This window comes from Sceloporus occidentalis, unplaced genomic scaffold (genome assembly GCF_023333645.1).
Source record: "Sceloporus occidentalis isolate IW3139 unplaced genomic scaffold, rSceOcc1.0.p SCAF_22, whole genome shotgun sequence".
NCBI classification, from domain to species: Eukaryota; Metazoa; Chordata; class Lepidosauria; order Squamata; family Phrynosomatidae; genus Sceloporus; species Sceloporus occidentalis.
This window is the reverse complement of record NW_028317002.1, coordinates 9,147,841-9,162,197: the sequence shown is the minus strand read 5'-3', so window position 1 is coordinate 9,162,197 and position 14,357 is coordinate 9,147,841. Positions and strand designations below refer to the sequence as shown.

Below are 14,357 nucleotides of genomic sequence, written 5' to 3'. Positions count from 1 at the left end.
CATCAACCCTGTTGCAAATGTTTGTGTCGTCAGCAAATAGACATACTTTTCCATCAAGACCATCTGCAATATCACTAATAAAAATATTAAAGAGAATCCCACTGGTAACAAGATCTTGCTCTGAAAAGGAAAAGAAATCCTCAGAAAGTTCCATAATGCATTTAATACATTTCACCAATCTATCAAACTCAAAATGGACTTCTCCACAGAAAGTGTAAATTTCTTAGACACAACTGTCACAAAAAACAAGGACACACTACATACATCTCTATACAGAAAACCCACAGACCGATCCAACTATCTGCACAAATCCAGCTTCCATCCATCCCACACAAGCAAGGCAAGTTAGTCCAATAAAAAAGGTATTACAAGATTCTGCAAAATTCTGTTATTTTGCATTCTCTGAATATACGCCATTGACTACAACCCTCTGTTGTCTGTCACTCAGCCACTCCCTAATCCATTCAAGAACACTGGGATCTGTATAGCCCAAGCCCCCAGATCCACCCACCTGGTTACTAAGTAAATAGCCTTCCCTTTCTATACTGTCTATCTCAGTATTTATCCCCCCCCATTCCTAGTTTAAAATCTCCTCCAACCATCTAGCCATTCTCTCCCCAAGCACATTGGACCCTCTTGCATTTAGGTGCAATCCATCACAACTATAGAGATCGTACCCCAAAGCAAAATCAGCCCAGTCAGAGCCGGCCTTAGGTGTTCTGGCGCCCTGCGCGGACTACTCCTCTGGCGCCCCCCCATCCCAAAAAAAGAAAGGAATAAAAACTTGTAACAAAACTCCCCTTTCTCACTATCTATCCCCCTGTATCACTATCTACCACCTCTGCCCCTTCTCACTGACCACCCCCTCTGCCCCTTCCCCTTACTTACCTTGTTGAGTCCAGTGGTGGGAGCGGAAGGCGTCCGTCTTCCCGCGGTGCGCGCTTCACAGCTGAGCGCCGGAATATTCTGGTGCTCAGCATAAAACGCGGCACCGCGATGGAGTCACGGAGAGTGAGGGGCGCGGGGGGTTGCTGAAAACTTCACAAGCGACCGCTCGGCGCCCCTGCCCGGGACATAAATGAAAACATTGGGGGGGGTTTTTGTTTGTTTTAACTTTATTTAACATCCTCCATGTTAAATAAAGTTAAAAAAACTTTATTTAACATGGAGGATGTTAAATAAAGTAAAAAAAAACAAAACAAAAAACCCCCCGATGTTTTAATTTAGGTGCAGAGGGGGCGGCAGTGGACCCCGCGGCGGCGGGTCGCACACCCCAAAGGCCGGCCCTGAGCCCAGTGCTCTAAAAACCCAAAGCCCTCCTTCTTACACCAAGACTTCAACCATGCATTTAGCTGCCTAATCTTCCGCTGCCTTTCTGGCGTAGCACATGGCACAGGTAGTATCTCTGAGAATACTACCTTGGAGGTCCCTTTTTAATCTTACTCCCTAAATCCCTAAAATTACCTTTTAGGACACTCCATCTTCCTCTTACTATGTCATTGGTGCCAAGCCTCACCAGCCTCTCCCAATAATCTATCCACTCTGTCTGCAACATGCCAAACCCGGGCACCCGGGAGACAGCAAACCATTCGGTTGCTGTGATCAGAGCTACAGATTACCCTGTCTGTTCTCTTATTTATAGAATCCCCTACCACCACAACCTGCCTGGGCTTCCCTTCCTTTCGGATCCCCTGCACACTGGATGAGCTGCTGTCCCGGCTGTTAGAGAGAACAGCTTTTTCTGGAAAGCCTACCTCTGAGTCTGCCTCCCCAACATGCTCACTTAAATGGGCAAATATGTTGGGATGGAGAAACTCTGGGCTGGCTTCCCTCAAACTCTGGGCTGGCTTCCTGGCTTCCCTCAACTCTGGGCTGGCTGCTGTGGGGATGAAAAGGTTAAGTCACAATGTATTTTTTTTAGTATTGAGGCTTTTTCTAATTCATGTAAAATATGAATTAACTCTTTGTCTCCTGTGTTATAATCTTGCACACTATACAGGATGAATGTAACATAAACACTAGGTAAATAAGTAAAACTCTGAAAAACTAAACTGGTAATTAGCAGGGCTGGACTGGCTCACCGGGATACCGTGGGCCAGGCGGCCAGCAGACCAACATTCAAAACAGCCGCTGAGCGGCTGTGAGCGGTATTGAAAGTGGCCGCCGTGCGGCCATTGGGTGGTGCGGTGCGTGCACACCGGCTGCTTTAATTTCATGAACGCTGCCCCCCCCCAGACACCAGGGAGTCAGAAACAGTGGTAAGTCGGGGGGGGGGGCATAAGGCTTTTCTGGAGTCAAAGTGCCCCATGATATGCCTTTTAACCCCCTTTATGCCTCTCTGCCTCCAGAAATGCATTTTAACCCCCTATATGCCATTCTGCCTCTAGAAATGCCCTTTAACCCCTATATGCCACTCTGCCTCCAGAAATGCCTTATACCCCCTTATATGACACTCTGTCCCATAATATGCCTTTTAACCCCCTATATGCCAGGCATTTGTATGGTAAATAGTGTGACTCGGGTATGTATAAGAGGTGGGGTGGGTATAAGAGCTGGACCATGAGATAAACTATATGGGGCTGGTCTCCAAATGTTTCTAGGGCTGCTTTTTCATTCCCAGTCTGGCCCTGGTAATTAGGTTATTAAATATTAGTAAGTTCCTGGATTTTTAGTCAGGTTATTTTTGACTGAACCCTTTCTTTACCGGAGAAGAGCAATCCTCTTTTTGTATTACATGGCTTAACCCTTTTGGCATTCACAGGGAATTTGATTATTCACTCAAAATTGTCTCTGTCTCTTATATGGTTAACTTGCACAACTCAGTGCTGCGGTTATTGTTCTAATGCTTGCTTATTCTAAGTATAGATTCCGTAATGTAACTGCTACTTCCAGTAATTTTTTATGAAATATCAGTTTGTGAATTACATGCACAGTTAAGCCGAGCAAACCCTGTCATTTGTCAAGTGTAATAAATAAGATTGCACAAAAGCACTGAAATGCAGTCCCATGTAATAATTCAATGTTAATTCAATAGTACGTGAAGCATGTGCAAATATACTGTGGGCTCGTCATTAACCCTTTCAAGCCCCAGAGGGCTGCAATCTGATACATTGCTGATACTGTGTCTTGGTTTGAAATAGCAAAATCATAAAAGAGCACTAGCCTACGTGACAGAATATTGAAAAGCACAGTAGGAATTGGCAACCATTGGCTAGCCTTGCTAAGTTGGTTATGAAAAAAAGTGCTCTTCGCAATTTTGATGTTCAGTTGTGCTAATTACAGTGCTAGCAGGTTGGAAAGTAGGGAGCTTTTAGATGCACCTGACCCATCCCTCATTCCTTTGCTTCCTGTATTTTGCTTGGTTGCTAACAAGTGACATCACCCAGGACACACCCCCCCTCCTGCCTGTCAATTCTTCTCTCCCTCACGTTTATGCTTAGGCTTAGCAGCCACACTGGGTGGATAAGGACTCTTTTGTAGCTGCCGGAGCTACAGGCAGTATGCAAAAGGTGTCTGAAAGTCCTAGACAGAGAGAGACATAGTCAGGAGCAGCATCTGTGACCTTCCTTGATAAACGGTAGCTTCGCTTCTTTATGTAGCTAAACTTCAAGAAGCCACTGTTCCTGCAATCCATTCTCTGGTTTGGGTTTCAGAACAGAATCGCATGCATGACACTCCGAAAAGGAGAGAAAATGACCATTAGCATCCAGGAGCATATGGCTATTGACGTGTGCCCAGGTCCAATCAAGCCTATCAAACAAATTTCCGATTATTTTCCCCGATTTCCCCGTGGTATTCCTGCAACTGTTAGCCGCAGTAACTCCCTGAAGTCTAACGTGAGCCAGCCTTCTGTTAGTCCTTCTGAAAGTTCCAGAGAGGAAGAAGAGGACGTGGACAAGTTATTTGGAGCTTATGGAGCAGCTTCTACTACACCTGCCAAGCACGACGAAGAAGTCGACCTGGATGGATATGACTCTGATGATTGCAGTAAGTTGCAAGTGCTTTTTATTCCGTTGACTACTTTTATTGTTTCAACGGCAGATGACAAAACATGCAATGTTATTTGTATGCTTATGTCACTTACAAGGTCTTCCATCCTGTTATAACCTGTGTACATCACATATCATGTAGCGAAACACTAGCTTGTAAATAGTCTTTTCACACCGCCACATGCTGTGGTACGTCGATGTTCATCAATGCATTGTGCCAACTGACTTTCACAACTGGTTTAATAAACCGTATCAAACGTTGCGAAGAACTGTGAGCGAATTGGCGAGATGCTAAATATATTTGGATATAATCCAGTTGGTTGGGGAATTGTGTTAATTCATTGCATCCTTGCTACCTTTTGTGTGTAATCCTGTGGGTTAGAAGACATTTGGCTCATTTGTGAATAAGAGTATGCTTTGAGTGATACCAAGCTAAGATCATTGCAAAAAAACATGTTCATGTGTGATGTTCATGTTATTTTCATCATTGTTATAATAACTAAAACTGTTTAAAGCATAAACAAAGACACAGTACGGATTGGAATCACCTAACAAAGATGGTTAGAAAGCAGAAGAAAATCCACCAGTTGCTACACATTTCTATGGTAATGAGCAGGAAGCTTGTATTTTGTCTGGCTGAGACAATATTCACTTCCAATATCGAATTACAGCCTTCTTAAAAACCTGCTGATCACCTAAAGGTGCTTGCCTGTTCTGTTCTGCATAAATCAGTTCTTCCTTGCAATAGAGCAGGATCTGCTGTCGGCTGTGGAGCTGAGCAATATTTTTATATATTTAACTGCTAAATTCCGTGATAATAGATTCAGTGATAATGAGTTATTTCGATTGCGTTATTTAGAGTTAAAAGTGATCAACAGCTTAAAAAAGAAATCGTCTGAAAATGCATTCAAGGCATTTGTTTCTATATTTCTGTCCCTCTAGAAAGAGTATGTGCCTTCATGACTTGGACCCTGCTGAGTAATAATAGTCCCCATCGGAAAGCAAAGCTTTATGTTATCTACTTAACATTTTCCTTCTGTACAATTCAGAATGAGGGCTATTCAACATTTACCTAAATTTCCAAATCTTGTTTGCAAAGCACATAGTGCCTGTCAACAGCTATGAAGAAAATAACAAGCTAACCTGTGGAATAGAAGATGCAGTCTCATCATTCAGTCAGGAACATGACTGCACAGAGCATCTCATGTAAACACTTTTAGACTTCATTGATTGGATTTCCTTTTTATGTAATATGAGAACCTATGTGAAATATGCTTTATATCCCAGACAACAGAGTTTTTGTGTCATTACAGTTAATATTGAAGTAAGGTGGTTGTCCTCTTATTCTTCTCTGCATCAAGGTGGTAATTATTTTTCTCCTGATTTAGCCCTCTTACTTAGACCATACAGGTATCTGTAAAGATCTAGTATGTTCCTTCTTGTTACTACCAGGCTTTCATGATACTTAGTAAAATGTTTACTAACAGTGGTAACATTTAGCCTTGAATATGGAATAATCTGCATTATTGGTGTTTTTTGTTCCTTCACATGCGCTTTACTATGCAGCCTTCAACTCAGCCATTGTTTTGAAATGTTCTGCAAATACCCTACTCGTACCAAAACAATACATTGTTTCCAGACTGTAGGCAATCGTAAAAGTGCTGGTGCTGCCAGTCATATACTATTCCTGAAAAAAAGGACAGTAGACATAAAATACTGGAGGATTTATCTCAACTGCTTTGGTAGTAGGCATGGTGGTATTGACTTTTCTGTTCAACTAAATAAGGCACACAGTGGGTTTCTCTGTACATTCTGTCTTCTTGGTGGGGCTTTTTTGAGTAATATCTTTGTTGATATTTTCCCCTCAAACAGCTGTGCCTTGTGATATCATTTTAGTTATACCTATGACCTGCTGATATTGGCTTGATTATAATATTATTTTAAATAATTTTGCTATATTTCAACAGTGCTTCGATGGTGCTTTCAGTATCAATAAACAGCACTAACAAATGTGCTTCTGGAAATGTCTGTCACAGAACACTGCTGTATCTTTCCCATGAATATATCACCCATGATTACAAGGATGAGATGGTTCTGTAGATGGCAAGATTTGCAACTCATGGATTTGTTATTACCTGGAGGCTCCTAACAGCTGAGCCACTTGCAAAGCATGCAGATGAAAGTATATATGTATTTTGTTTTTCTTTTCAATTTGGCTTACTTTAAAAAAAAATCGTGATCTCTTCTTGTCTGCCCTTAGAAATAACCCTTTATTTTTTCTTTACTACTCAAGTAAAACATTCAGTTCCCTGTTCAGGCCAACAACATGTTCAGTAGGTTAATCCTGGTTTAATGTAATAACATATTGGAAACATGCTGATAACAAGGCTACTATGAAACTCACTATACATTTAACCATCTGAGTGCCAGTTGGATGTATAGTAAAAATCCCATGCTAATTTAAACATCCTACATTACATTACATGTCATCCTACATTACAAGTAACTATATATATATATATATATATATATATATATATATATAATCCAACACTCCACTGTAATGTATGTGCACCCATACCGCTTGTAAAAACTCAAAATGCAAGCAGTGCCATAGTTCTACTATAAAGTATGTTATGTATACGTATGGTTTATTGCTTCATGGGTGGCCCCACTCCATGGGCGCAAGTAATGGATTTAAGAGCATGTTTTGATAAATCTGGATGAACAGTATGTGGTAAATATCATCTCGGCTCTTAAATTTGTGTGCAAGGTTGACCTTCAATTTTTAGTACTTGTTTTATTATTTTTCGATGTGTAGGGAACTGGGCCTGTGCTGAGGGTATCTCAGGTATAACTAACTGTTAACATTGCAGGGGGTCATTAAGAAGGCCTGACAGCCACATGCAGAGTTACTAATATATAAAGTCACCATCCCAGTGAAAGCACACTTAGTAAATTAACCCTTGCACATGAGTAGGGGACAAAAGTGGAGTATCAAGCACCTCACACTGGTTAATATGTATATGAGTTGTAGTGAAGTTTATTGCACATTGAGTTAAACCCTTGCATTAACTCATCAGCAACTAAAATTCTAGTAAATTGTTTATTGAAGTATGGCATACAAATTTTTGGTGGGCTGTATCAGCTAAGTTAAAGCATTAACTGAACCCATGGTGGCTCTTATAGACATTAAATATGCAAGGATTCTAGATATAACAGGAAAAAGAATCTCAGCACTTAAATAATATATATAACCCATAGTTCACAATATTTACATTTTAAACAGAAAGTACATAAATGTGTCTTTCCGAAGTAGTTTCCCTTTAACTTCCCCACTGATCAGCATTTCTCAATCCAACACAAGCTGTTATTGCTGCTTAAGGAAACAAAGAGAACAAACACATGTGTGCATGCAGAAAAAGACAACAAGCGTTAAAACTAGGGACATAAACAGACATTTTCCAATGAGCCAATACGTTTTCCATTACCGCTCCTCTTTCTGTGCTGTGCTGACATTTGTACTTGATTCCAAATTCAGTACATGTTGCATGTGGGCTCTTGCATTTAAATTACTATTCCTGAGTTGCCACCTACGGTCTTAATACTTCATATACCACAGTCTGTAAAACAGTGCAAACGATATTTTCCCTGTTTGTACACACTTTCAAGGAGAAATGCTTGGATGTGTAGTTTCATTAAAACAAACGTAAACAACTTAAATACACTAACTAAAATTCTTACGGTACATTCTGACTCCACAAAATTGTTGCTGCATTAAACCTAGATATTAATTGGCTAAAATTGTGAAAAGTTCGCTGTTTAGGTGATTCTGAGTGTTTGAACTGTTCTAGTGAGTCTAGTTGAAGTCTGTGTTTGCTTATAAAGTGGTCATGCCATTACCATGGCTCATGATCCATGGGTCATTCATGGGAGTACTCGTACAGACTCTCTTCATGGAAATATTTCTCATATCATGGATATATTGGCATGTAGATATGTATTTGTAAACATTTACTTACGTTCATTTGATAACCATATCGAATCCCACCATCACTTTAATTATCAGCATATTTTGTCCCCACCATCAGCTGAATTATTAACCTATGTTGTTTATATCCATAAACGTCATCCAGACTAGATGTACCTAATATAACACCCGCTATGAACTGTTAAATTAGTGTCTGTTACGATGCATGCAGCACAGAGTTAGTAGACCGTGAGCCACGTGTAGTTGGAAAGTACACACAGTTCTTGTACTCCACACAAAGATCTACCCCTCCCTAAGCTGTCCTGACACCTGCTTTAACTGGTGTATGTAACAAACATCCCCTCCAAATGTACATCTAAAGCTTAAAAAAGAAGCCACTGGGAGTCCCTGACCAATGCTATAGGATACATGTTCTAGGTATTGCGCAGACAGCACTTTGAAATTGCTACAAACTGTACATACTACCAATAACCTGATGATCTTAGTGCTTTGAAAAAGGTACAGCAAGGGCAGGCATATAATAAGTGTAGTTGTCTACAGATATTTTCATCAGAGTACAATTGGTAAAAATAATACATTAAGAAAGCATGATCTTGCTCTGTAGAGCTAAGTAGCATTTAGGAGAGGGTCAACATATAGATACAATCAAGGGGAGGAGAAATGCAATTTACAGGATTCCTAATAATGTATGTCAAGTCAAGGGTTGCACGTTATAGCTTTACAATTAAAATGTGTTTCTTTAGTTTGCTTTGGAAGTTGTGGAGAGTTGAAGCATGGTTAATGTCCAGTGGTAGGATGTTCTAGAGTAATGATGCGGTAAGGAAGAAGACCCACGGTAGATGGAATGTAGAGGCTGTTTAGGTCTATGGAAGGGTATCAGATAGCAAATATAGGATAGGAATGAGCACTGAAGAGTTTTGAAGGTAAGAAGGAGGATATTGAAGGTGATGTTCCAAGGCATCGGTTTGAGTGTTGTTCTAGAGGAAAGGTATAGAGCTGTACTGTATAATATGGGAAGGGAAGAGTATACCAAGTGAAGAGATGGGGACCTAGGAAAGAGCCCTTTAGGTACTCTAAAAGGATAAATGCAGTTGATAATGTGTTATTATCAGACCGAGGATGCACGACATGTTTCGCTCCAATAGCTTATTCTGGAGCGAAATGCGTCGTGCGTATTCACGAAAACACCAGGGGAAGAGCCGCACACTCAGAAGTCCATACGAATTATACGCAAAAGGAGCGTAGCAAAGCTACCACAACAACAAAGGGAAGATACAGGGCGTTGTATACCACTTTTTAATGTAAGCTACCAGATTTTATTCAAGATTAAAGATATATTTACACTTTTTAACCTCCTGGTATCCACCATAAAGTTCCTTGCTTGGTACCTAGGATTCTTGAGGACTTACACCATCTGTGAAACAAAGGTTTTGGGATGTATATCTTTGATTGATCTGTTTTGTTTTTCCACAACTTTATTTTTTTTAAGCACTGTCACTAACTACCTTTGTTATTTCACATTACTTTTGGGGTAACTCTGGAGTTTTACCCTCAGTGATTCAGCAGCACTTATTATATTTGTTCAGAGCTTCACCTAAAGTCACTTATTTGTAGCCATTCATATATTTTCTTTTACTTGATATGCATAATAATGCATTTCAGAAACATTTGTTTTGCATATTGTAAATTGCAGTAGGTAACTAGGCACTAATTCCACTTGAAAATACCCTCTCACTAAGCCAATTAAACAGATTAGTTCCATTAATTTATAATGACTGTCCTGTGAAATAAGAGAACTATATTAATTCTCGATTGTTCAAGTGAAGGATTTGGAAATCTGTAGTAGAAATGGCACACACACACACACACACACACACACATATATATATATATATATATATATATATATATATATATATACAGGAGTGTTGTACAAACATTCTGTACAATGTTATGTCTGTTTTGACCCCCCCCCCAAAAAAATAAAGCCTCACTCTATTTTTTCTACATGTTATGATGATGATAACATGGTGCTTTTTTTATAATTTATTTCCTAGCTTAAATAGATATTTACTACTACCCTCATATAATTTCATATATCTTGAAATGATTATCAGCCTGTAACACTGATTTAAACAAATAAAAATAGGTTTTAACAGTGATGTTTAAGTAACACTGCAATACACACTGAAACATATATACCTAAACATAAATATATATATACAGGTATACTGTATACATTAAAAAATTTATTATTGTTAAAAATGTTATTTGGTCTTGGAAGATCTGTGATTTTATAATTGTAAATATATAGCTTTTAAAATTTTATTGATGGAATATAACTTTTTATGTTCTGATGTTCATCTGAACACTTACCTTTTTGGTTCCTAAAAATTCTGTCTTGCTCTTAAAACATTCTTTCTGGCCCCTGCATTTTCTAAAGAAAATTTTGTATTGAGTTAACAGTTTCAGCATTTCGGGGTACTGTTCCTAACTGTTATTGCTCCATCAAGAAAGATGCACAGTTCATAATCATAATCTAAACTAATGATCACATCTATTTTAGAAAATACACTTGTCCCCTGATTTCAGAATGTTGAGCAATTCAATAAAGGTCTGCGTATGTGTTACTAATCTTATGCTCTTGGGAGTTGTCCTAAGTAATGAATGTGGCAGCATCTCTCGCAGTTGTGATGTGTGGAGCATCTAAAATCACCTTGCCATTAAGCTAATGATTGTATATGAGACTAATTTAGGCTTTTTGCCTCACTGATTACAGGCTCACCCTTGAGTCAATTATTTCTTCCGCTAAAATAGACTAGGCTTTTTACTTACAGAATATTTTAGGGGTTTGCCTGAGCCCAGTGTCCAAACGCAAACTGTTCAGATGTCATCCGTTTTTTTTAGTAAGTCTAATTGATGGCATTAAAGTCAATTAAAGTGGTTTACACATGGCCAGCTGGTGTTTTTTTCTGAAGATGTGTAAAGAGCGTCTTGCAGTATGACAGGTGTTACTGACGATGTCGGTGGTAGTTTACCAGATGTGGATGTTTTTCAGGGCAGATACAGGTGTGCCGTTCCCTGTATTTCTTCAACACTTGTCAAATTGTAACTCAACAAAAGCTGTAATGCAAGGAATTGAAAATCCCACCCTTATGACCATAGCACCTGAAAACCCTATTTGAGATATTGTTTTAACCAACTTTCTGGACTAGACCTTCATTGCCAAAACGATGAATGCACCTCTTAGCGCAAGAGATTGTTTACAACTGTACAACATCATGAATATCTTAGGATGGAGCAATAATTTAGTTTGTGGGAAGTCTCATATACAGAAACATAGAGGGGACATGTTTTATATAAAATCCTTAATATGTTAAATTAAATACACAAAATTGCATTGTTAGATTATTTTGCATGTGACTAACCCCCAGTACGATGATGATTTTTTTCATTTTCTAGAATCCTTTCAATGGAACTGCCTGAGCAAAGATGATTAGTCAGTATTAATACCAGAATGTGAAGTTAGTAGGCATATGAGAGTTTGCCGTTCTTATAGAAAGTTAAAGCAAAAAGTGTATATTTTTGTGCAGCTGTGATATTTATATAATTATAGAATGCATTTATAAAAATAATCTATGTTGGAGATTGCCCTTGATTGAAATATTGAATGGATATTTATTTTATGAATGTATATGTTTGGAAGGGGATAGTATGTATGGTTATATTTTGTGTGGAGATGTTTGAACATTTATTTGTGTGATGGGGGTGATTTAATTTGTAGAGTAAATTTATCAAGATGTAGATGGTGCTGCTAGTTCGCTTCTATTGTAAGCAAGTGCATACAGGAAGTGCGCAAGAAACAGAAATTGCTTAAGGTACTAGAAAACTAGGGGGGAAAAAAGTATTTAGAAAAACATTTATAACAGGGCTCTTGCATAGATACCCTTGTAGGCATTACAGAGTGGAGAGCCCAGAAACCTCAAGCTAACCTGGTTATTTTTGTAAACATCTTTATATAATGTGATCCTCATGAGTTGTTTAGTATTCCCTTTCCTTTGTGAAAAAAATAAAACTTTTTAACTAAGAAAAATCCATCCATACCAGTGGGTACAATTGCGCTAAAGGGATTTTTATAGGATATGCTGTGAGACATTTTACAGGGGCAATTTACCTTTGTCATTCTTCTGAAATGTCATTTTCAATGAATATTTTCCTGGTATTTTCAGCTCTATAACCATTACTGAATTTTATAGAATGTTAAGGTTAAAGGGCATTTGTTTTGTATAGCTGATTTAGAACGCTTACTTAATGGACCGTAGAGCCTTAACTTACGTAAGAGATTTACTAGCCATTTTAATAGTGCAAAACAGAACAGATAGCGGCAGCTTGGTCCCCAATTAACACTTTAACACTAAACCGACCTTCTTTCAACACTGAGTTATTGATGGGCAGCAAAATTAGATATCAAGTAACTAAACAAAAGAGAGAGATAAAGAGAAGAAACTATATATATATATATATATATATATATATATATATATATATATATATATATATTGAAATGGGCTAGGAAAACTCCTCTATGTACCCTCTATTTAAGCTGCCACATATTTTGACCTTTTTGTCTGCTATTAAACAATATTATGTTAAAACCCAGGTGAAATATCATTTAAATGCTCTCTTCCCCAATTGAATGTCCCTGCTAAACTGGACAAAGCATAATTATGAATGTGAAAGGAGATCACTGCATAAAAAAAATAATTCCATCATAATATCTTTGTAACTATTGATTACTTAAAAATGTATAGATCAATATTTTTTCCTCATCAAAGTGCATTTCTTTCAAGTTTGAATTGCTAACTTTGGCTAATTAAAAGGGAACAATTTTGGTGTATTCCTTTAATATAGGAATTAATTAAGCCTCTCGGCATTGTGGAAAATTTACTTATGACAGAATACAAAACATAAGAGGTTGGTTTTATATATGATTAAAAACGGTAGATAATACAAAACAAATTAACGCTACCGTAGTGTACATTTTTTTATTCAAAATGATAATTTAGTATAATATATATAATGTAGAACACTGCCATACCTTTATTTTACTGTATAGATATGTGTAAATATTCAAAATTAATAATTTTTAATTATTAATAGAATGTTTATTCTTTTATTTTCCTTACTTTGGTGTATATGAAAAACAACAACCGTTCTTTAAAAAAACTACAGTTTTAAAAGCATCCAATTCTGAAAGAGCAGTCCAGAAAAAAGATTTCTTTGCAAGAGTTCTCACTCTCATGGCCTCTTTTTCTAAGAAATTTAATAATTTCTTTTGCAGCCAGAAATCCCACTTCCACGAGGGACTGAAGCTGCCAGTGTATTTAGACATATTTTAATATAAGCCTTTTAGCTCAAATCTACTCAACATTGCAGGATTCTAATTTTTTTCCAACTGTTTTACATCTTTGTACCATGCCAACATACTGTATATGATTGTATTTAATCTATGGAAGAAACATATCATATTAAAACTGTGTTTTAAATATTGTGCTGTTTTCCTTGTTAAACAAATTTCTACTTTTTGCATAATATAGTGTTTTATAGCAGCTGCATGATCAATTATTTGCATCATATGTTGGTCTAAATCAAACTCCCTCACTTCTTGTTAGACTAGGGTGGCTCAGTGTTAATCACCAGAACCTGACACTCAGACTAATGCGAGTGAAAGCATTTAAATTGACAAGCAGGACTTCATTAGCATTGTCATAAAATCAGCTCAGTGTGGGGCTTCATCATGTAACGTTACCCAAAATATCAAATTACTGCCTAGAATCATAGCTTCCAAGTCAACAGATAAAGGAACTGCATTGAAACAAAAGGAAATAAGACCAAGCTTTCTTCCATGCTAATCTATATTACTATACACAGCAATATTTGTTATATCCATACGTGGGAACTTTTAGGCTCCGGCTACCCAGAGCCTCTCCTTGCAGGATGTAGCCAGAACTAACGGCTGTCGTCAGTGGGTGATCCAGCTGACATTGCGGGCAGTCCCACTGATGTCTGTGGGCATTCTTGCCAAGATTAGTGTATGTTCCTTCTGACGTCGTGGAACACCCCCCCATTTAAGAGGGAAATGGGTAGGGAGTGGTGCCTATCAGCACCCTGCTCCCACGGCCCAAAGGATTTGGGTGTTGACCTGGAGAACCAAAGATGTCTCTGGGCAAAACCCTGAGAGTTCCCATGTATATTTATACGTCATGTCATGTTGACATGTAATACCACTCGGTATTAATCGGTAAGCTTGCTGACGTCCTTTAGATTCTGCCTGTTATTTAACCCCTTAATGACAATTGCCGGTCCTGGCACGGCAC

General features: G+C 38.1%; 1 protein-coding gene across 2 annotated transcripts in view; it reads left to right on the top strand.

The window, feature by feature from the left end:
* Positions 1 to 3,668: 3,668 nt before the first annotated feature.
* LOC149300973 (double C2-like domain-containing protein beta) overlaps positions 3,669 to 14,357 on the top strand; it is a 216,649-nt gene continuing 205,960 nt past the window's right edge. For both annotated transcript variants that reach the window (XM_089484551.1, XM_089484550.1), the window contains exon 1: positions 3,669 to 3,987. In XM_089484551.1, coding sequence (XP_089340677.1) covers positions 3,669 to 3,987 — 319 coding nt within the window. The remainder of the gene's footprint in view (positions 3,988 to 14,357) is intronic.